The sequence below is a fragment of the Acipenser ruthenus genome, chromosome 10, assembly GCF_902713425.1.
Source record: "Acipenser ruthenus chromosome 10, fAciRut3.2 maternal haplotype, whole genome shotgun sequence".
NCBI lineage: Eukaryota > Metazoa > Chordata > Actinopteri > Acipenseriformes > Acipenseridae > Acipenser > Acipenser ruthenus.
In genome coordinates this window covers 27,686,133-27,709,884 of record NC_081198.1, presented here as the reverse complement: position 1 = coordinate 27,709,884, position 23,752 = coordinate 27,686,133, and the positions used below count along the sequence as shown (strand labels likewise).

General features: G+C 39.2%; 2 protein-coding genes across 5 annotated transcripts in view; one reads left to right on the top strand and one right to left on the bottom strand.

Annotated features, from left to right (window-relative positions):
- Positions 1 to 1,709: 1,709 nt before the first annotated feature.
- Positions 1,710 to 12,291, bottom strand: stk16 (serine/threonine kinase 16). 2 transcript variants are annotated; one of them, XM_034004295.3, is made up of 8 exons: positions 12,142 to 12,291; positions 11,139 to 11,248; positions 10,340 to 10,559; positions 7,859 to 7,992; positions 6,382 to 6,502; positions 4,521 to 4,616; positions 4,310 to 4,431; positions 1,710 to 3,902 (listed from the first exon to the last, which is right to left on the bottom strand). In XM_034004295.3, exons 2-8 carry the CDS (start codon positions 11,222 to 11,224, stop codon positions 3,761 to 3,763), a joined length of 921 nt encoding a protein of 306 aa, XP_033860186.1. In that variant the 5' UTR covers positions 11,225 to 11,248; positions 12,142 to 12,291; the 3' UTR covers positions 1,710 to 3,760. The 2 variants fall into 2 exon arrangements, with proteins under 2 accessions (XP_033860186.1, XP_033860196.1); XM_034004305.3 differs by having other exon boundaries at positions 1,710 to 3,899.
- A 74-nt stretch (positions 12,292 to 12,365) lies between these two features.
- sycp2l (synaptonemal complex protein 2-like) overlaps positions 12,366 to 23,752 on the top strand; it is a 30,430-nt gene continuing 19,043 nt past the window's right edge. For 2 of the 3 annotated variants that reach the window (XM_059032005.1, XM_059032004.1), the window contains exons 1-12: positions 12,366 to 12,649; positions 14,009 to 14,125; positions 15,051 to 15,170; positions 15,628 to 15,732; positions 15,811 to 15,835; positions 15,940 to 16,025; positions 16,112 to 16,200; positions 16,824 to 16,858; positions 20,072 to 20,214; positions 20,547 to 20,599; positions 20,882 to 20,927; positions 23,261 to 23,353. In XM_059032005.1, coding sequence (XP_058887988.1) covers positions 12,641 to 12,649; positions 14,009 to 14,125; positions 15,051 to 15,170; positions 15,628 to 15,732; positions 15,811 to 15,835; positions 15,940 to 16,025; positions 16,112 to 16,200; positions 16,824 to 16,858; positions 20,072 to 20,214; positions 20,547 to 20,599; positions 20,882 to 20,927; positions 23,261 to 23,353 — 921 coding nt within the window. In that variant the 5' untranslated portion in view covers positions 12,366 to 12,640. The remainder of the gene's footprint in view (positions 12,650 to 14,008; positions 14,126 to 15,050; positions 15,171 to 15,627; positions 15,733 to 15,810; positions 15,836 to 15,939; positions 16,026 to 16,111; positions 16,201 to 16,823; positions 16,859 to 20,071; positions 20,215 to 20,546; positions 20,600 to 20,881; positions 20,928 to 23,260; positions 23,354 to 23,752) is intronic. The other variant, XM_034005368.3, reaches the window with a different exon arrangement.

The window sequence follows — 23,752 nt, the reverse complement described above, 5'->3', positions numbered from 1 at the left end:
AACACCTTGTACCCTCTTGTTCCATAATCAGTGGTTCACATAAATGGTACGCATAACTGGACCAATAAAAAAAATGCAGACTTAGTTATTGTTGTATAAGATGCAAGCGTACCGTCAGTATATTTTTAAATATATATATATATATATATATACACATTTTTCACCAGCACCTTCCTTTCACCATTTTCTGTAAAGTGAACTGTAGATCTACACCATAACTGTTTAATTCACAGTACTTGTTTGTGGACCAATGAAATAGCAACTTGCCAAGACAGACGTCTGCAAGCACCAATGGGGTACGTAATGTAAAAACAACCGCCTTCATGAAAGTGTGCATTATTTTTTCTTTTTTTGTTTTTTGTTTTATGTAAAAAAAATATACAAACCTCACCAACTGTCACAAATGACACAAATGTGTTAACTTAAAAAAAATGAAAGATTAAAACTTTTTTTTTTTCCTCCTGGATCTGCATTGATCACATCAAAAGCCCCGGGGAGTAAAAGTGGCAAACCACCAATCAACAGCAGAGATTTTTCATCTCTGAAAAAAGAGGAAGCTGGCTCGGTCGTGGGATCGGAGGACGCTCACTGACCTTCAGTTCTCCAGCAGCGGTGACGGGAAAACATGATTGAATATTCCAAAATTAGGGAGAAAATCGGGTGTAAAAATTCTTGTGAAATATTAATTATTTAACCATTACAACAATATACTGCAGTATTATTGTACTTTCTTGTTGAAGTATATTATGTTTTATTATTAACTTTCCACATCACCAAATGCTCGACCTAAAACAGCTAGTTCTCCACGCTAGCGGTTATGGTGAAAAATTGGTATTTCTAAGCTAAGAAACTGATTCTCTTTGTCACTCCTTTATGAACTTCTGAGCTAAACGTTCAGTTCCTTATTCCTGAAGTGCTGCTTTCTGTTTTAAAACGCATTCCATGGTAAGTGCCTCCCTCTGGTGGCAGATTGAGGACACTACATGACTAGTACATCTCAAATCATCAGAGGCAAAACCCCTTTTTAATGTAACTGCACCATGCAACCTGTCTTTAAAAAGTTAATATAAATCTGGAATATTAAACTAGGGCTGCCAAGTTCACATGTCATCATGATAGATCATTTTCTTGGAGAATTCCCATCATACATTTTTTTGACAGTTTGCATTGAACATTCTACAGGTACTTCCAGATCACAGTATCTGACAGCCAGCAATCCTAACCAGGCCTGAAGACGTTTCAGTTCAATCCATTTTTAAGTCCCACAAAATTATGTAAATATTACACTTAAATCAAGTGATTCTTGGTCTATGAGGGCATTTAATTTATTTGTTCATTAACCTGGAATAAACCCACTGAGACCTTGTGTACAAAAACATACTGCAGTAGTTTCACATCACTAACACAAAATGACTCTAAAAAACTTTATTACACATTCAAATCAGCGATCAGAAACATTTACACTTCGATAGTTCTTGGAACCAACTGAAGACTTTCAGTGGCTATGCTGCCATCTACTGGTTTAAAATTGTTAACGCAGCTAGGTGCTTCTGTATGCCCCTTTCCACTGGTAGCATTTTTTTACACATATAAATAAGGCGAAACTCAAAGTCTAGCCCCAGGTTTCATGTGGGGATAGAAGAAAAGGGGCACCTCTCCGTATTAACCATATTATCCCTCGTTAAAAAGAAGATCAGGACACTTTCTAATAATAGTACTCACAAATTTTATTTTCATTTAATATTGGAATTTTTGTCAGTTGATTATTTTGCATGCACTAACTGGATGACAACAGAAGATTGGAGTCTTCATGACTCACTTTGAGAAGAAGTGCTTAAATCTGTAACCAAATACTTTCATAAACCTTACCTGTTGTGCCATTCCATTGAGCATAAAGGAAAGCTTGCCTTCCCTTTGAGATTCTAGGTCTTCGTGGTCAAGCAGCTTACTGTCAGTCATTGGGGGAAGCAGCTGGTTGGTTACTGAGAGGAATGGTGCACTGAACAGGTGAGGACAATGTGAAATGCCCATGCAAGTGCAAGGCTAAATGTATAACCCAGTGCAGTTCTAGAGGTTTTAAATAAATATAGGTTTGCCAAAACATCAATTTCTTTCAAAACCACACTTCTGAGACCTTGAGGTAATTAACGTGTATGGTGTGGACATTTCACTTTAAAAAGATACAAACAAACACTCTCCACAAAATACTTAAACATTACATTTGCAAACACACAGCATTACACAAAATGCGATTCTCTTGGTCAAGTGACAATTTAATCGGAATGCAAAATGTTGGTTGGAGATGAAACTACACTTTCCACACAACTGGTAGAATACCCAATAGTGTGGAAAACAAAATCAACAGGCATGAGATCAGAGGGTTTGAATTCTTGTCCTCTACATGTTTAAGGTACATCCCTGATATGCATTACCTTATTCAAATAGTATTACAATAGAATTCTAAAATACACACAAATCTGTTCATTCAGTTTACAATCAAGATTCATCACAGTAAGACAGCTTGAACAAAAAATATATATATATTGTAATAATAATACTACTACTAATAATAATAAAAACGTGCACACCACACAACTGAATACAGGGTTCCTGTGATCCCCCCCCCCCCAAAAAAAAGCTGGCCGACTGGTGCTGCTGCTTTTCTCCACCGGACTCAAAAGATGCTGTTCTTTTACCATTATTAACACCTGCAAACAGGAGCTCAAATCGCCTAATGTCTGTTTCCACAAAAAGCAGTGTACACAATGGCCAGCTGACTTTGCAATCACCCCTGGACTAGCTGACATCTTCATAATGGAATAGAAGCCCTAAAACAGACAATTTTATAAAATAATTTTTTAAAAAAATGCCCTGCATTAAAAAAGAAAAAGACAAAAACGGACCCCTTTTTAACCGACATACGTATAACAGATGCCAATTGGAAGTTGTTTACAGCAGCACATGTACTGGATCGCCAGGGGGGTTTGGTCGAACTTTTACTACCCTCTATTTTAAGTCACTAGTTTTCCAAGGTCCACTAAGTTAAAGATACAGACAGCAAAGGTTCTGAGCCCAAGCGAGAGAGAATGATACCACAGTATATTGAGAATGCATGTTCTTCCAGTGGACTTGCTTCAGTCCTGAATAGTCTCCAGTAAAACATGAAGTTCAAGAACTGCTTGCTTAATATTGTTTGAACCCAGCAAATGAAACTCACCATCGTACTGAAGAGTGGAAGGTATAAATACTGTTGAACCACAGCTATTATAAGGCGCTTGTTCCTAGGCAGGCTTCTTAAGAAGAGCAGATGCTATGAAGACAATCTGACCAACCAGTGTGGAAGTTCATATCCCAAGTCCCAGTGCTGGGGTGGGAGGGTGTAAGGTCTTCTGGGCTCCTGGATTGGTATTCACAGATGAATGCTTTGAACCCTTTATTCTGCACAAAACAGATCATGATCTGAACACCACCACACAGCACATCTAATGTAGAGGGCGCTGTGGTGCTGGATGACTGAGCAAACCTGGGCTTGTCCTTTTAATTAAAGATGGAATGTGGACCTCTTAGCTTCCAGAGAAGCTTGCTTATTACTGAACCCCCAACAAGACCAGCACTTATGGGGGAAGAGGATGGTATAATGAGGATACAGGAAAGGGTTTTTACCAGCAGCCCTTAAGAAAAGTGTCATGTCTGGTTGGAGCAGCCCCATGACCTGGCCTTGCATCATACCATGCTGGTGTCCTGCACGGTGTCTGTGGCATCATACCATGCTGGTGTCCTGCACGGTGTCTGTGGGCTGCAGGTGCTTCAACTGGTTTAGGACCCAGTAGATGTCAGGCCTCTCCTGAGGGTTCGCCACCATTATAGAGGTCAAGAGGTTCTGCAGTCCCTGAGAGTACCTGCTGGTGAGAGACAGACAGACACTGAGCTCTGGGATCTGTAATGGGTCTGTGTGTAAGTGCTGGTGACAGACAGACACTGAGCTCTGGGATCAGTAATGGATTTTCTGACAGGTGGATATTCTAGGTACAGATCAGTTTTATGTTTATAAAAGATCATACAAACAACCACTTCTTCCCTAGTTCCCCTACTAGGTAAAACAAGTGTATTATCATGGTCATACTGCTTAAATGGAACTATTTTAAATTTCATAGACATCGAGCCAGTTTATACATCAGCATTTCAAGGTCACAAGTGAAGCAAGTATGTCAGTAGTACATACATGTCCCCCATCACAGCTGATACTTGCATATCCTTTCACTGCACGAATGAGCTGCTACCGTGCCCAGACTGCCCTCCCAATACTCACCTGCAGGATTCGGGCAGAGTCACAGTGTTCTGCACAGCCAGAGCCACGCTGTCTCCTTTCTGGAAGATGAGGTCGAAGGGGCCCTCCAGCATCATCATGGAATAGAGCACACAGCCCAGGGACTGGGGGAGGCAGAGGAGAGAGGGGGTTAGACAGAGTGAGACCATCACTCCTGTTCAGCTCAATAAGGGAGAAGCCCAGCAGCACGTACCCAGATATCTGTGCGCTCGTCGATGATGCAGTGACTCTCCACACTGAAGAGTTCAGGAGCCCGGTAAGAGATGGTGCATCTCTGGGCAGCCCAGTCCTGCAGGAATTAAAGAGATACAAACTAGCATGTCACTAACATCCGTCCCCCAGCGCCACAGCAGTAAATTCAAAGTCAGAGCCATCAGTATGACTAAAAAGAGGACCATGATGTACTTCAACAGTATGTACAGAACAGCACAGACCAGTGGACCACGATGTACATCAAACAGTATGTACAGAACAGCACAGACCAGTGGTGCGCAAAGTGGGGGTGCGGAGAGTCAGTAAGGGGAGCGTGGCTATGACTAAAGGATAGAACATTTAAATAAATACATGAATGACAGCTAATTAGTCCAAGTTCTTACCTTTCAAATGAGCTGTTAATGATCACTCTAGGGCTTGTAGAACCGGAGAAATGATGTTTGAAGTGAAGTGGCGAGTGTGAGTGAAACTGCAGTGAACAGAGCCGAAATGCCAAAAAGCAAAAAGCACTAATGTTTTAATAGCTTTCTTATCCGGATTTAATGTAAATCGTGTATATTTTCCTAGATTTAACCAAAAAAAGTCCAGATTTAGCAAAATACATAAATGTTAACAAACACATTCTTAAAAGTGGAGTGTATGGCAACTGTACAGCATACAATGCCAAATCAAAAGCGTCAATGGGCGTGGGCTTGCATGTTAGCAAAAGAAACCCAGATTTATTTTTTCATATTCTTTTTTTTTTATTATTTAATTGCTGAACAATAATGTTTTTCAGATGTATCTGTTAGGTAAATGTTGAAATCGCCAAGTTAAAAAAAAAAAATTAGGTTACATGTATTTTTTCATGGATTTATTTGTTAAATGTTAGCTAAATATTGACTTGCCAAGTATAAAAAAAAAATTTAAATTCACAGATTTATTTGTTTAGAAACCCAGATTTAACATGTCAGCTAAATGTTCACTCGCTAAGTGTAAAAAAAAAATTGAGGATTTTAAATGTTGAATTTGTGATACGCTTATAAACTTAGCTAGATCTGGACTTTTTGGGGTTAAATCTAGGAAAAAATAAGCTATTTACATGAAATCAGGGGGAAAAAAATATAAAGGTAAGTTCTAACATTTTAACATGTGTGTCGAGGGGGGCGCACGACAAATTGCATGCCAAAAAAGGGGAGCGGCATATAAAAAGTTTGCGCACCACTAGTATAGACTAAGAAATGGTAATAAATAGTTTACTGGAAATTTTAGAAGTGCTATTTAAAATCTACATGTCATCAGGGAAGTAAATGGAGCATGAGTATCATGGTAAAGTATGTTCAAAATGTGGAACAACACCTTATATCAAATGTAGGTGTGACATACAGACTGATGTTTGTACAGACAGAGACACCTCCACATATTGCAACAATGACACTCCCAATAACTTATGCTAAATAACATTAAAACCAAGGCAATGCCATTTTTGATTACAATATACAGTTCATTCGATTAATCAGATATACTACTAAGCAGTTTAAAACCGAAAACAGCTTCCTTGGGGGCTTAATGTTTGGGAATAGTTCCTCTGATCAAATGATTTGTAATCATGAAAAGTGAAAAATCATATGACCTCTTTAAGTGATATGGACAGCGGTTAAAACAATGTGGCATTGTAACAAGAGTGTACAACATTCGTATCGGCTGTTTGACTTGGGGAAACACAGAATACAGCTGTGTACCAAATCTAAAGACATTTACAAATATTCTGCTCCTTTTACAACTAGTCCACTAATCAGTGCCTTCAGTATGAAAAACTCGATCCTGACTGCTTGTTGAAGTGCTTCAGCTTTGCCTCTCACCTGAACAGTCATGGCTTCCCGTGACCCCTTGACCTCGATGCGCGCTCGGTTCATTGATCCCAGATCCATCAGCAAGGGCCGGTCACCTTCGTCCAGCAAGACGTTGGTGGGCTTCAGGTCTCTGTGACAGGAAGAGCAGTTCATTCAGTCTGTACAGTATTCAAGTAACAGCATTCTAAACAATTGCAAATACCTTTAAAGGGAAAGGGAACCTAAAATAATGATAAACTTATTTGAAGCTGCTTGCTCTTTAACCTGCTCTTTGTTACAAGTTTTGTACAAAACCAGTTTCATTTCACAAACAAATTATACAAATTCTTCATAGTTAGTAAAGACCAGGTGAACGTGTATCTCCTAACAAGGTTGTAAAAACATCCACTTTCTTCCAACCAACTCAATATAATAAACAGCTAATCAATAGGACATGGATAGCTTGGAGCTGGTGCAGATCTTACCTGTGTGTGTAGCCCTTGTCATGGATAGCTTGGAGCCCAGTGCAGATCGAACATAAGAACATAAGAAAGTTTACAAACGAGAGGAGGCCATTCAGCCCATCTTGCTCGTTTGGTTGTTAGTAGCTTATTGATCCCAGAATCTCATCAAGCAGCTTGAAGGATCCCAGGGTGTCAGCTTCAACAACATTAATGAGGAGTTGGTTCCATACCCTCACAATTCTCTGTGTAAAAAAAGTGCCTCCTATTTTCTGTTCTGAATGCCCCTTTATCTAATCTCCATTTGTGACCACTGATCCTTGTTTTTTTTTCAGGTCAAAAAAGTCCCCTGGGTCAACATTGTCTATACCTTTTAGGATTTTGAATGCTTGAATCAGATCACTGTGTAGTCTTCTTTGTTCAAGACTGAATAGATTCAATTCTTTTAGCCTGTCTGCATATGACATGCCTTTTAAACCTGGGATAATTCTGGTTGCTCTTCTTTGCACTCTTTCTAGAGCAGCAATATCCTTTTTGTAACGAGGTGACCAGAACTGAACACAATATTCTAGGTGAGGTCTTGCTAATGCACTGTGTGTGTAGCCCTTATCATGGATAGCTTGGAGCCCAGTGCAGATCCTACCTGTGTGCATAGCCCTTTGGAGCCCAGTGCAGATCATACCTGTGTGCATTGCCCTTGTCATGGATAGCTTGGAGCCCAGTGCAGATCCTACCTGTGTGCGTAGCCCTTGTCATGGACAGCTTGGAGCCCGGTGCAGATCTTACCTGTGTGCGTAGCCCTTTGGAGCCCAGTACAGATCCTACCTGTGTGCGTAGCTCTTTGGAGCCCAGTGCAGATCCTACCTGTGTGCATAGCCCTTGTCATGGATAGCTTGGAGCCCAGTGCAGATCCTACCTGTGTGCATAGCCCTTGTCATGGACAGCTTGGAGCCCGGTGCAGATCTTACCTGTGTGCGTAGCCCTTTGGAGCCCAGTACAGATCCTACCTGTGTGCGTAGCTCTTTGGAGCCCAGTGCAGATCCTACCTGTGTGCATAGCCCTTGTCATGGATAGCTTGGAGCCCGGTGCAGATCCCCTGGAAGATGTGCAGAATACGGCTCTCTGGCATGACACTGTTCTTGTCTCTCAGCTTCTCCAGCTCTGACCACAGGCTGCCCTTCTGCAACCCAAGCAGGCACAGAACACAGTCTATTACATTGTATTGTATTATATTACATTATATTGCTTTGCATTGCATACTCCACTTTCATATGAAGAAGAACGCAGACCTGGGAAATTGTGGTGCTGAAATGCAGGGAAGAAATCAGGGAATTTAGATTGTAGGAAAGCTTTCTTCGAGCACAGAAATGTAATCTCTGCAGAGCTCAAGGCAACCACAGTTTTGCTCTTCAATTCGTGTTGATGTTTTTGTAATGTTAACACCCAAAATTCAGAATAAAACATTTAATATGTACTGTGTTTATTGATTAAAAAAAATATGCAACAAATGTGAAACATATTATTTGGCACATTTACTGTGACTCAGAACTCCATCTCAACTCCATCAGGGTTATATGTTATCAGCTTGTGAACAAATGCACTGCACTGGATATTCGTGAATTCTGTGATTGCCCTTTAAAAGATAAATACGGTTTATTTGTACAATTTTCTCTTTTATAGGGCTGTTTTCAAAGTTCATCACAGTGCCTGCACTACTGAGCTTGAAGCACAGCGTCGAAGCATGCAGCACATTAAACACATCAAACATTTATTAAAACTTCACTAACTGTTATTAATTCCAAGAGCAAACTTGTGAGGCCACTGTCAGCACTAACATAAATATTGATGTTCTGCAGGTGGATTCTGCAAATTTGTAGCGCGACCTATGACCACGTTTTTCACGGGGGACTAAAAAGTAGTTATGGTTTAAGCTCGAAGCCTAAAAAGTCCTTCTGGAAATCCTTCTGTTGTTGCTAAGGTTTTAAAATAATTGTCCTTACCTCAGAGTTTAACAAGGAAAAAAGTTATAATAATAGATTAACTGGACAAGCAATGTGGGCTCCCAATACGACTTGCAGAGTAAATATACAACAAGCGTGGACAGTGGAAATAGTGGTATCACGTTTGAAGGTGCACAGGCTTCAGGTGATCTGTTTACTTCAGTTAATTCTGTAGGACAAGGGAGCTGGACACTGAAATCAACTGTCAATTTAATAAAGCACTGAAAGTGAAGGTGCGGCCATTACATTGATTTTTTTTTTTTTTTTACATTTAATTTTTGTTACATTTTTTTATGATGATGCTGACTGTTTGCATGTTTAAGCTTAGCTTTTGATGTAGCAAATAAAAATAAAGCGCAGTTTAAGTAATTGAATAGTGTGCTCAAAACAAGGTTAAAAATAGCAAGGTAATTAGTACTGGGTATTGAAAATACATTTGATTTGATTGTGGCTGGATTTACCAAAAGTATCAAGTTATTTTGGTTGTAAATAATGCCGTTACATGTATATACTTTTCAGTCTTTCTAAAAATATGTTACAATGTTACTATTGGAGCTAGTGTCATTGTAGTTTTAATATCCAACATGTTTCCAGAAATTCATAGGTTTACCAAACTTTAATATTTCAAAATAAAACTGTTGAATTCAAAAACAATATTATTTAAAAAAATATGAACACAACAAACTGATATATTTATATCTTTTTCCATGTATTTTACAGCCACTTACATTTGTGAAAGTAAAACAAGAGGTTTAACTTTGCAAAAATTGTCAAGCTTGGTGTCATTTGAAAGAATGATTTAACTTGTTTAAAATAAAGAAACCTTGTAATTGTATTTGTTTATTGTTTTGAGTTATGTTTATATGAATAAAATAGGCAAAATCTTTTTTTTTTTTTTTTAATTTGGAATCGGCAGTTATTTTTCTTATTTTCTCCCCAATTTGAAATGTCCAATTATTCTTATTTCAACCCGGCTCATGGCTGCCACCCCCACGCTGACTCGGGAGAGACAAAGACGGACACACGCGTCCTCCGAAACGTGAGCCGTCAGCCGTCCACTTCTTTTCACTCTGGGGGCCCGCCATGCAGCCACCTCAGAACTACAGCAACGGAGGACCACGCAGCTCTGGGTAGCTTACAGGCAGACCCGCAGACACCCGGCCAGTCTACAGGGGTCGCTGGTGCACGGTGAGCCGAGGACATCCTGGCTGACCTAGGCCCTCCCCACCTGGGTGGCGCTCAGCCAATTGTGCGCCGCCCCCTGGGAACTCCTGTCCACGCTCGGCAGTGGAATAGCCTGGACACGAACCGACGACCTCCAGGCCATAGGGCGCATCCTGCACCTTTACCGGATGCGCCACTCAGGAGTCCCCCGAAATCTCAATTTTTTGCAAGAATACCCAGGAATCTACAGAATGGTCCTAGAATTATTCTGGCATCCATAGGGTTAACAGACTCCGCCAACACTACCTTAGAACAGAGGAGGAGAGTATCAAACAGCAACATGTAGAAGATAAAGCGGCTCACCCGGATGAAGGGCAGCAGCAGCCAGGCCTCGCACTTGGCGCCCTTGTCGACGAAGGTGTGTGCGGTCAGGGACAGCACGTTGGGGTGGCTGATGAGATGATGCATCTCCACCTCCTGTTGGGCCTCACTGCGTCCCTCCCGGTCGTGGCACAAGATCCGCTTCAAAGCATAGAATCTGCCATCCTGCTCCCCTTCCACCAAGTCAACGTAACTGAACCCCCTGGGAAGAGACACGACACAAGCATTCTCCAAGTAAAATGAGTGCAAGACAGGCTAAAAGCATGGCTTGAAAACAGAGATTTCCTTTGAGCTAGTGTAGTACCAGATAATCAGGTTTTAAAATGATAATACATGTTTGCCATAACATGTTTCTTTCAAAACTGCACAGATGAGACTAGGCCTACATAATTAATGGATTTGCATGGCAGCAAAACTGCCTTTCACAGCTCCCAGTTCTTAGCTCTACCCACCAGACCAGAGAGGAAGGGTCTGCAGGCTCCCAGTCTTCAGCTCTAACCACTAGACCACCTCATGTTAAATTGCAAGCTCTCAGTCCTCTATTATAATCACTAGACCTGGGATAGTCATCCTCAGCACATCCAGTTCAGCTCTTGTTAAATTGAAAATGCTGAACCTCTGACCAGTTCATAAAGTACTTTTATAAGAAGTATTGCTACTAAACCTGGAATGGAACGGCAAGCCAGGATCCCTGCACTCGACCACACTGTCTGTAACTCCTGGCACACAATCAAGAGAGTTTAAACTGCCCAGCCCAGCCCAGCCCAGCCCAGCCTCATACCCCTCATCCAGTTTCTGTATAAAGTAGTAGCGCTTGTTCTCAATGGTGATGGTCCCTCTAGAACAGATACACAGGGCATGTCCCATTATCCCAGGGTCATCCTTTGGTCACTGAGGATACAAGGGCAGAAAGAAAAATCTTGGGGTTAGAGGAATGTAAGGAGTGATGAAGCTTGGGTCATGCAATGAACGAGAGGTCAGGAAAAGCTTGCTGTAACTCTACACCCATGTAAGACAAGAGTAGGACATGAGATCTGCAACGAGACCATATTCATTAATAAAACATCTCCCTCTGTTGTTGAATCTAATTCCACAGCACTCTTTGTGAAAGCAACACAAAACGCTTCAAGAAATGCAGGAACGTTTGTCCAGACTGCACCGACATGCAAGACGGTGTTCGAATAACGGGACGCGGATGTCAGTTAGGTAGAGTTAACGCTGGTGAAAATGCACAAACTGCACTCCTTCACAGTTCTATTGGGGGTTCTTATGTACCGTCATGGCTTTGTTAACCTTACACACAACCACACACGCGGGTTGAGAGTGAGAAAGTTAAATGTACATTTTCGGTGGCCTAATCCACTTTTCTTTTTTTTTTTAAAGTGCATAGTTTATCCAATATACTATCAGTGCTGCTGGAAGTAACACGCTTTCTTATGAATTAATACAGTATCAAACTAACAAAAAGAATACCGGTATGGTTATTCAAAACGAAACTACTGGTAATTTGCATTGTACTTTTCCTCCCAAATGTTTAAGTAAACCACAAAATCTTGGAAAAAGAAACTACGAAAAAGATATACAAATATTTGGCTTTATTGTATATAAATAATACATAACAGGACCAATGTAAACGTGGCACAATTCCTGCTGTTTTCTATGAAGCCTTGTGCAGTGTGAAATCATCCCTGACCTACAAAAACACTATATACGCTATTAGTAATAATAGGATATTAATAAAGCGGTTCAAAGTAGAAACAAACATCTGTCCGTTATAAACATACCTGTAATACGAATATTGTGTCCCCCTGACGACCTTTCTTATTTCTCAGCAGAGCAATTTCCGGGTCCCACAGTCTGCCACACAGTACACCGCGTCATCGCCTCAGGATAACAAATCCCTCCCTCCGTCCCCGGCGCCATTCTTTGGAGGAGGGACACTTTAAAAAAAGCAGACGGCAGCGTCAGGTTTTTTTTTTTTTAACAGGGGTGACACACAATGTGATACAGTTAAATTAAATTAAATTAAATAAATAAATAGGGATTCCTAAACTTTATTTTTATGCTTGCATTTTACATTGTGTGCTTTACTGTTCATCTTGTTTTTTTATTGTCATTCATTGACATGAATAAACTTTAATTACGATAGGCAACTCACCTGGCCAGTGATTAAACAGTGCTAAAGAGGCAGACGACATAAATATGAGGCAGCTGTGTTTAAACGGTAAAAGTCGTGTAGTGATGTTTAAACGGTGAAAGAAAAGGAAACGGAGTAAGAAAAAGATGGTGAACGTAAGATTGAATTACAAATTAAATGCAAAATATTCATTTGTTTTGGTTTTTGGAATTCTCAGTTTAGTATGTTTAAAAATGCGTTCAAAATCAGTTATTTTCACCACATAACATTCAAAGTGTTTCCTACGGTACAATTTTGGTGTTTGGCTTTGTGATCATTAGAGCCTATGTTTTTAACCGTTGACTGTTGAGTCGAGACCGAACAAAATACCCCAGTTCTTATATTTCGTTAATTGTATAGCATAACCAGGGGTGCTAGTTGTTCCAGCGCCTTTGAAACAAGCCTAACATGCTTTTCTTCGCCGTGCTATAAACATTTCAGAAGTGTCCGACTGGAACAGAAAGGGTCTCAATGTATTGCATTGTATTAAAACGGCTAGTGCTGCAAGTTACCTACTGACGAACACGCTCTTCAACCTGTAAAATTACATTGGAAACATCTAGGTTATAAATGTCGCGTAATTAAATGTGGGCAAGTCATTTATGTAGTAGTTTTATGCGCGTTCTGCTATATATATAATACACTTTTAAAGGTAATAACCATTTGCAAAAAAAAAGAGGTACTGTAAGAATTTTAAAACATTAAACTTTTTTTTTTTTTTTTTTTTTTTTTTTTAGTAGAGTTTCTCGTGATCAAATGGGTGTTTGAAATATTACTGTGGTATTAAACATAAGGCTGGTCTTGGAAGAAAGCTGAACATTTCCAAGCCTGTTAATAGGTACTTGATAGTAATTTATGTGCAGAGTAAGCTTAGGCTGAGTGGTTAGTTGTGGCTAAAACGGTCCCTTCCTGTTCCAAGCAGTGGTTTTAATTACTGGCCTGCAACACTTCCATTCCATTCAGAAAAGTAGCACGATCATTTGAGGGCACTCTCTGGTATAACTATTTTATTTACCCCCCCTCCTCACTTTATTCAGAATCAGGAATCAACAGAACTTTTGTACTGTAATATCAAACTGAAGTGCACTTTACAACCCCTCTTCAGTTCGACTGCCGAAAATAGATTTTATTGAATTAAATGTGTTTTATGATCAAGCCAATGAAAGCACGGAGGTATTGCAGTAGTTTCCACAATGCAATGACTTTTTGTATTTCTGTATGTTAGACTTGTTTTGTAAAGTGTTCTGTGCAGTAAAGTAAATGTAGCACTTGTTAAGTTGCATATGTAATTCACAGTATGAATAATGGATATTTCAGGTAGTCCAGTCTTGCTACTGGTATCTTGGTGCTCTGGTTTATGCAAACCCACGTTCTAGGTTGGGTCACAATCATTTCTTTGGATGTGAAGCACCTGGTTCTGATGTTATTTCTACTTTAATGGTGTAAACATTTCTCTGTGTAAATGTGTGTTTCAGCTTGAAAGTTTAGAGGAAGCCGTCAGCAGTAATAATATTCAAAACATTGTTGAAGTGCTTCAGGAAGAATGGTCATCGAAGACCATACTAAACCGATTGGACAAATTGGCGAACAAGGTATATAGAAGGGTTATTTTCTTTTGTCGTAGCTTATTTGATTGCTAGAAACGAAACTTTGGGGAACTGAGGTACTACAATATTTTGGGGTATCTGGACACAGGATAATACATAGGGAATATAATGCATATTCTACTCTGACCTACGGAAAAATTAAATTGGGTGCTGGATTGATATGAGCATTTACTGTCAGCAGACAACTCTAGGGTTTTCACTTGAATTTACTAAAGACGGTTTCCATACTAAACCTCTTCCCCTTCCTTTTGATGCATGTGAGCTAGCTTGCCAGTGACACCCCAATCCAGAATTCAGAATGTCCTCTCACCAATCCAGTGGCAGTCCAGGGATTTCATGATTCAAACAAAATCATTCACTAACATTCTACCAACGCAGTATTGCATGAATAAAGTATCTATTATACAGCCTGCCAAAAATCCAAACTGAGCATTTGCAGGTTGACAGATCTGAAGTATTTTGTCACCGAACAACAAAATCTACCATTAATCTAAATTTATTGGTGGATTCATAAAGTACTTTACTATGAACCAGTGGCTTTGCAGGTTGCTCAGAACTACAGCACTGTGTTCTCTATGACTAAACATGGCTCTGAATGTGCATTGGTTACAACAGTGAGATGGATGGTAACCCCCTTCTATATAGCCATGAAATGTGAAAACAAATTTGAGCTCAACTGTGGGAAATGTACCTAATATGCATGCCATTGTGGCTGAGGAAGGGCGGGATGTGTGAAATGGGTTTGTTTTATAAAATACATGCAGGGTACCATTGACATAACAAGAATACTTTTCTATACCAGCAAATTTCTGCTTTTTTTTTTTGTTTGTTTTTTTCTCTCTAAGCCAACATGCAGTGCATAAAATGTATCCTTGTGGTTACCATTAATTAGTATGTATTTTTCTTGTAGGAGCTGGACAAGAATGATTTCAGAAATGTTGCATTGTTGTTGAAAGGCATTCAGTGCTTTTGTATGAACGAATTCAAGAGTGCATTGAGCCTGTTTATCCAACAAGGACTTGTTTTAAAGATAAGTATTGTTATAAATACTGGCACTTCAATTCTGCATGTACTCTGTGTCTAACAGCCAAGCAGCTAGTAAACTCGCTCGCTATAGTGGGACACTAAAAAACAAAATACATGAATAAGGTTAAGCCATGTTTAAAATATTGTTTGAAGGGTTGTCCATATGGTGACGCAAAATGTAAACGAAGAAAATCTACAAAGATATTTGCATACAGCACTAATTAAAAGCTTGCATGCTGCAATTCTCTTGAGTGTTTCCATTCAAGGTGTCCTGTGTTATTGAGCCTATTTGGTAAACAGTTGGTTCCAGTGGTTTAACTTCCCATACAATGTGTACTAAATATTGTGCTACGCTATATTAACCAGTTATGTTATGGGGGGGGGGGGGGTAATTGCATGCAGTTTTCTTCCCCCTAAATTCATGAATGATTTATTAATAACCTTTTTTTTTTTTACTGCACCTGGTAATGTGGTTTGAAAGAGCTACAGACTTTCTGAAATGTGAGGAACTGAAATCAAATAAGGCCTTGTTACTACTTATTGAAGAATTTTACAATGCTGCATTGGTAAGTAATAAAATGCCATTTATGTTAATGTATTGTATCACTTTCTCTTTTGTAATTATTTCATTTTCTCTTCTTTAGGAACTTTGCAAGAATGACAATGAGGGTAAAACACTTCCTGAAGTTCATTACTGGGTGAAGGCACTAAATCATGGTGCGAAGTTGAATGGTCTCATCTGTCTTATTCATAGAATTTATTTCATGTTTCAGCTAAAAGTCAAATCCAGGATACGTTTTTGCAGCGCTTAGGCTATATGGTGGTTGATACTGGCATTTTGTTTGTTCTGCGACTTGAGGCAAGTCTTTTTTTTAACTTCTAATAAAGTAGTTTTTTCTTCACTAGGACTTCATAACTAAAATCCCTTTCTGTTAACAATCACAGGCTATACGGACTATCAACTCCATTCTAGACACTGCAAGCAAAGAAGACAGAAAGAAGATTAAATTGTCTGAAGAGCACAGTATGATTCTGTAAGTTTTATTAACCCTTTGAGATTCCTTCATACTGTGTGTATTACTAACAGAAGACAGTCTCTTACTGTACTGTGATTGTAGAAATTTTAAAAGTACAAAACAGGGGTCCAGTTCTTAGTCTGCAACCTGAGCACTTTGAGCCTTCCAGTTTGAAATCCTTCTCCTAAACTTTACGCACATGGTGCTTGCAATGCCATCCTTTTCAGCAAAAGGTCTTGCAGGACTATAAAATGGAGAGATAGCTATTGGAGACCATCAGAACTAGTATAATTGCCAGTTGGGTGTACATGAATAAACCTTCATTCACTACTTATATTACGCAACCACCAAATAGAGGAATGCAATAGTCCTATACGTTATGTCCACAAACTCCTATTAAGTATTACTTCCTTTTTTAAAATGACTTCTCGGATTAAAAGATTCCTGTCGACATTTTCAAAGATTCTTTACTGTGAAAAATATCACTGCTGTCTTATGTGAACCTGAGAATTAGAAAAAATAAAACTGTTTTATTTGAAGGTGTATGATAAGGGAGTTAGTCAAACACTAATGTAGGACAAAACTAATTGATTAATTTTAACTAATTGATTTTATTTTAAAGCTTTTTTTTTTTTTTTCAGGCTTGATTTTGCAAGATTGGTGTTGGAGGCGGGTGGTAAGAATGCATTTTGTTTATATAAATGAGTAAAATGTAGTCTGCCTGATGTGCTGTAAATGTATTTTTGGGAGCTTTTTCTGTTAGTGATACAGTAACCCATTGCGTGTTTGCCCTAACCATTTATTCACCATAATCAATCTCTTCAGCAATGTTGGTTTATTACTGAACAGAGAAGATTAGTTCAGAGATTGTAGATCCTAACAATGTTTTTGTATACTGTTGTATATGAGCCTTGCATTGCCATTGCTTGTAGTGTCACGTGAGCTGTTTAGTGTGTTGATATGTAAATAAATCCTCTTCGCCTGGGGGGCGTATCAGCTTCAACCTTTGTCTTGATCTCCTGCCTGTCACTCGGCAGCGAATGCACGCACCCACACGGCCCACTGCAGTCGGATATGTGAGGGATACTGTAATGCGTTTGCTTTATGGGTGCATTTGAGTTAAGAGTTTTATGTGAACGCAGTTTGAAAGCTGGCCTTTAATCTCCGCCAGCAGCCACTCTTTGTATTGGAGCTATGTTAGCACCAGTTAGAACTGAGCTAGTCAGTCACTCCAAATCAACTTGATGAACATGAAGGGGCCAATGCAAGGACGTCAAAAACAATAAAGCTGTTGCCTTAAAGGTGGCTTCAACTGTCAAGACAAGGGGCCACAGCTTGGCAACAGCAAATATAATTTGCCAAGAAGCCAGAGCCCTCCTCAAACTATTACAGTATTTGGCAAGTTCTTTTTATTTTTCATCAGGTGGTCAAATGTCAAGCCAAACACAATGAAAAGAGGAAACTCATTTTTTTTTTTTTTTTTTTTTTTTTTTTTTTATATATTTAGTCGTCGCCAATTATTTTTACCCCGGTTTTCACCCCAATTTAGCATGCCCAATTATTATCTGTATCCCCGGCTCACCGCTCGCATCCCCCCTGCCGACTCAGGAAACGGAGGCTGAAACACGCGTCCTCCGAAACGTGCTCCTTCCAAGCCGTCATTTTTCGCACTGCAGATCCACAGCAATGCTACCAGACCTATAGTGCCGGAGGACAACACAGATCTGGCGGTTCCGCTGCAGAGCCACAGGCGCCCTATCGGCCACAGGGGTCGCTGATGCGCGGTGAGCCGTGGATTCCCCTGCCGACCTAAGCCCTCCCTACCCGGGCAGCGCTCAGCCAATTGTGCGCCGCCCCCTAGGAACTCTCGGTCACGGTCAGCTGTGACATAGCCTGGATTCGAACCAGCGATCTCCAGGCTATAGGGCACATCCTGCGAGGAGCGCCTTTACTGGATGCGCCACTCGGGAGCCCCCTCATTTTTAAAGAAATAAGTTAAAGGGTCTTTTACCACAATTAGGGGGCAAGAGGGAGACCGATAGCAGCAAACATGGTTAAGGCAAACCGATAGGAACAGACACTTTCATGAATATGTAGTTATAATGTTCAGCTGTAAGCAATACAAGCTACACATTTATCTGTGGTTGCTTTAAGTAGGCAGTATTAAAGTTCTATGAATAGAATAGGGTGAAACCCAGTTACAGTGGCAGTGCTTGGTTACACACAATAAATATCAGAAGTACTCTTCTAGAACAGGGTGAAACCCAGTTAGTGCTCACAGTTGCACAGCTGCACAGTTACAAAATAAATGAGTAGGTCAAACGATTTCAGTCAGGCTGCACCAATCAAAAGTGAAATATTCTAAAGGCTCAACACATGTCTGGTTACAAAGTGAAAGGGACTAAATTGATTTTGATGCCATTGAACTGCTGCTAGGGAGTCTACACCCTATTGTTCCATGTTTGGTGCAAGCACTTTTTTTCTTATTCTAAAACAAACAATTGTTCACAAATGTATATCCACTGACAGATATTATATATAATATATATATGTATATATATATATCTCAATTAGTCTTGTACTATTGACACATTAAGGCAGTCTTAATTGGTCCCAAATACACCACTATGATCTACAGCAGAACAATTTACTAGAATAAATTGGAATAGTGTGAACCAATTTGCCAATTCACCTCTGTGCTAAACTGTAGTTATTATTATTATTATTATTTGTTTATTTAGCAGACGCCTTTTATCCAAGGCGACTTAGAGACTAGGGTGTGAGACTGCAGAGTCACTTACAACTACGTCTCACCCAAAAGACAGAGCACAAGGAGGTCAAGTGACTTGCTCAGGGTCACACAATGAGTCAGTGGCTGAGGTGGGATTTGAACCGGGGACCTCCTGGTTACAAGCCCTTTTTAGTGAGTAAATTACAACTTTTAGGCTACAACAGCTTGGCCAACAGTTGGTTATAGTGTGGTTAAACTATTTATCCAACGTAAGAAACTACTCCATAAATATAAATCCTAGTCAAGAGAATGAAAAAAGTACTCCAATTCTGAATGGGGGGGTCTGTGGCAAAGTGACTGCTGATTATGAACAGGTGCAGTGCAGGAATAAACAGACAGATTTGTAATCCAGTATGGAAAATAGTAGTTTTATTTTTGTTATAATCCAGGTCTGGTGACCAAATAGTAACCTCTGGTTATACACAGCAATGTGTAAAACACAGAGAACAGTAAAAGGGATTGCAGCCCTAAACAATAAACACAGTATCTCTCCCACAATATACAACCACGGTCACCAATCCTGGGTGTGTGCTGTAGTGCTCGTGGTGGGTGATACGGTTTAAAATAGTGACAGTTACAAATAGTGCAGTGCTGTTCTGGGTTTAGTGCTGACCCTTAGCGACAGCTCTTGAACATGTTAGCTGTCTATAAACACACAAGTAACAATTAGACAAGACAAACACTCACGATACTCTTAATACACAGTGCTGACTGACTTCCTGACCCAGGAATTGAACTGTCAGGCCAGCCCATCCAAAGACTTCCCCTTTCGCTACTTAGCGCCCTCACAGGTCGGGAGGGAGATTTGCAACCAGCACTCATTTCTGTCACAGGGTCCTAATAAATGAAATGCTGTACCTGATCTGTTACTTGCCATGCTCCCAACAACCAACACGCTTGACCAATTCCTAATAAACTGGCCAAGCCTTAGTATTTCTCTTAGATTTATAAGCACACTTCCTTATTTCACAACTTGGTATTGCTATTAAACCCCCATACTAGATGGACAAACTCTGATGCACAAAACCTGGTGGTATATTTTAATTAAACTTTACACTGATTTAGAACATCTACTAATGCCCTTTTTGAAATTTTCAGATTACGAAATGCAAGTGGCCATTTCCGAAGCTCTGTGTCGCTTGACGCTTAAGAAATCGAGGGAAGAACTGGTTTACAGGTGGTTCGAGAATGAAGATTTTGCAAACTCTTTTAAAGCAATAAATGATCGTGAGTTTGAGACGGTAAGTAGCTGCACTATACTTTTAACATATTTGGTCCCATTTTATTTGAACCCTGTGATGCTTGTTGGTGTGGCGTGTTGTGATACAACAGGTTGCCATCCTCTAGCATATTATGTTTACAAAGAAGCCTCCAAAATGGAGTGTTGGTCTATACCACCAAACTGCCACTAAATTCTGAGGCCTTGGGAGCTGACCAGCACTGCAAAAAGTAATGGGGTGTTTGGGTGAATAATTCTAGAATGTGAAAGCTGGCTGTTTCCTTCTAGAGTTTAAATTCTTCCAGTTGTCTGTACTTTATGAACAAAGGCTCATGGGTTTTTTTTTTTCTTAAGGATTGTAGGAAATTTCTTAACCAAGTGAATGAGTCCCTTGGAGATGATAGAAGGTATGTCTTTTTTTCACACTAACTGTAAAGTAGTAATTTTTCAACCAGTTGCCTGCTAAGGATCAATTAAATACAGAAGTAACTGTTTGGAACCAACTGGAAGTCAAGGTAGCTATACGCCCATGATGTATAGAACTTTTAAATAAGCTGCCATTTTTCAAAACTGTAAACAATAGGTTTATTCTTTAATTCAATATGATGCTGATAGTGTCTGAAGACGGTACTCCTTCAGCCTCACAAGGTCATGGCAGAAGCAAATATAACTAATTATTTGTGTTACAGAGTTTATACGTTTCCATGCAAGCAAGCATTTCTTGAGGCGAGAGAGGTAAGTTAAGCAACTGCAAATCTAATCTTGTTTGGCAACATTTTTTGTCAAATCTGGCGTGTTTGCAGTAGAAAACTAACCACATTGCTAGTTTTGTATTTGTTTTTGAAAAATGTTGCTTCCCTCTTCAGCTCGGGTTTAAATGAAATGTTTGTGCGGTTTCCAAAGCAGCTCTGAACCCCTATGATGCTTTGTTGCAGTCAGTGCTGGTTTATAACACGTATACTCTGCTCGTGTTAGAAACAATTGGAATGCTCTGCTTTTCATCCAAGTCTTTTGTAGGCCATGTTTAATTGGGTGTTTATTTAATATGTAATATATATATATATTATACATTTTACAGGTGCCTCTCCGCTTATAACAGATCCTGGTTATAACGGCGTTCCGTTTACAAAGTGTTGAGGAGGCATGTCTTTATGGAAGGCCATTTGGATCAAAAACGCTTTGTGTAGTACACGTTTCAAATATTCGCTACACGTACTCATTCGGACCAATCGAAGCACAGAAATGACTACGTGTACCAATTTTTTAATTGGTACGTGTTCTAAAAAAATGACATGAGCTACGTATTTCCTACGTTGGTGTCTAGTCATTTTACATTAGTGGCTTGTAATGACAACGTAATCGCTTCTTATGCACAATGTAATTGGCACAGTAGCCAATAACCTTTGGTGTATCATTTAGACAAGAAGACATCAATTTAAAATAAGGAATATTGCAAATATGGCGCCGAGAGATTTTCTTCTGCGCTGCAAGCTTACATTTGCTGAGTGCAGCCGTCTCATTGAGGTTTGACATTTTTGTTATTTTACGTGGTCCTGGTCTGGACAGGGACCTTGTTTATCAAGATTATTACATTTGTTAATTGTTATCTCCTGTCTCCTGCTTTAGTGTCAAATTAGTAAAGGTCGTCGTCGTCATCATCATCATCATCATCATCATCATCATCATCTTCTTCTTCTTCGCCAGTAACATACAACCTTATAGCATTAACATAACTACATTGCAACATCGTTAAAAGGTTGTGTCAGTGGGTATTAAGTAACAGTTTTATTTTGTAACACAATGCCACAGTATTGTACACCCCCGATTTGTATAAAGCAAAAGTAAACAAGGATATGCAAAACGTTAGAAAATGAACAAGCAGAACGACTGTTCATTGAAAAACTGAATTGCATCGACCACTGTTAATAATAAAAACAATAAATAATAATAATAATAATAATAATAAAATCCACTACAGACCACATCAAGTGTAACGCACATTGTATTGTTATTCATAACTCGCCCTTTACAAGACCCGGCGATTTTATTGGAAGTTTTACGGTGACAGAAATAAAATACTACAGGAAAAGTAAAAGCAAATTAAAAGAATTAAAAAAAAAAAAAAAAAAAAATTGTACAAACAAGTTAAATAATTGGAAAGGCAAGTTTTTAAAGTGTTTTGAGATGACTTTCAAATATTCAAAGGCTCAGCAGATTCCCTGATCACTTTTGGAAGAGCATGGAAAATGTGAGGTGACTTTTCATTGGATCATTTTGTATTTTCTTTAAGTTCATTGGCTCTTGCTTCATTTCTAAAGAACTGATTGGCCCAAATTTGTACCTGTACTAAAAATAGTACATGTAGTTAAAATAGAACGCGTAGTGTATCGCAGTACTACACGTAGTAATTTTTTTGAAACGTGTACTAACAGCACACTTTTTTGACCGAGATGGCCTTACATATGTCCTTGCCAAACAATGTGTGTTTTTAATGGATGCGTTTTATAACAAATACTGCTGTAATATGTACAGCTTTCCTGTTCCATAGGCACGTCTTTTGCGTTAATACTTGGTTTAATTGATACAGTACCGTTTTATTAGGTACACTTTTTCTGCTCCACAGGTAGATATTTTGCGCAAATAAGTTTTCAGGGACAGTAGGCCTAAATGAGTCGCGGCAGCATTTGTGACATTGGGCAGGAAAAACAGTTGCTGTTTTACTTATACTTTCTTATACACAGCCTTTGTACAGTTTAAAACATCTACCATTTTATTTACATTTAACAAATATACATTTGTAAAATGGTACTACTTATTACATTGTACAAATCAACTTATTTGTATTATATTTAAGGTACTTCTGTTCGCGGTTTTACATTCAGCATTTCGAATTGTTTACTGTGTACTTTGTTTATAAAGTACTGATTTCCATTGTCCTTGGGAGTCTGTTATAAGTGGAGTGCAACGGTGTGTGTGTATATATCTATATATAATAACAGTATATAATATATAGAGAGAGATATATAGATAAATTACTAATAAACCCTTTTTTCATTTTCTTGTCCCAGTTAAGCATGCCCAAAGATGAAAATCTTGAGAAGTTTTGGATAGATTTTAACCTGGGCAGTTCTAGTATAAGTTTTTTCATAAATGATCCTGAGGTAAGGTTTTATTTTCTGTTAAGATGTGTGTTTTCGATTCGTTGGTAACCGATTTAACCTGATAACTCATCCTTCATATTTTCAAAACTGGCTTGTCATCGTGAGAGTAATCTAGAGCTGCATCTGCATATAACGTGTGTCAGACGGTGCTGTGTTAACCATCGTTCAAATTCACTCTAGTATTCAGAATTACTGTTGCACCGCTGCTGCATATGTGTTGTATGTAAGGGTCTGTTAATTTAGTTTTAGTTTTTATTATTATAGTTGCATTAACATACGCTTGCCTATTGCTTTTCTTTTACCTGATCTGTTCCATTCATATGTTGATGCATGTGCGTCATGACAGAAGGAATAAATACATTTGTATTTATTGGTTTCATATTGTGATTGGCCTTGGCA

Excerpts from the sequence above, each read along its gene's own strand:
- stk16 (XM_034004295.3), bottom strand. The coding sequence starts at position 11,224 with ATGGGACATGCCCTGTGTATCTGTTCTAGAGGGACCATCACCATTGAG. Across the intron at positions 4,617-6,381 it reads GGGAAGCCATGACTGTTCAG|GACTGGGCTGCCCAGAGATG; the intron begins GTGAGAGGCAAA and ends TAATTCCTGCAG. Across the intron at positions 3,903-4,309 it reads ACTCTGCCCGAATCCTGCAG|CAGGTACTCTCAGGGACTGC; the intron begins GTGAGTATTGGG and ends GTCTCTCACCAG.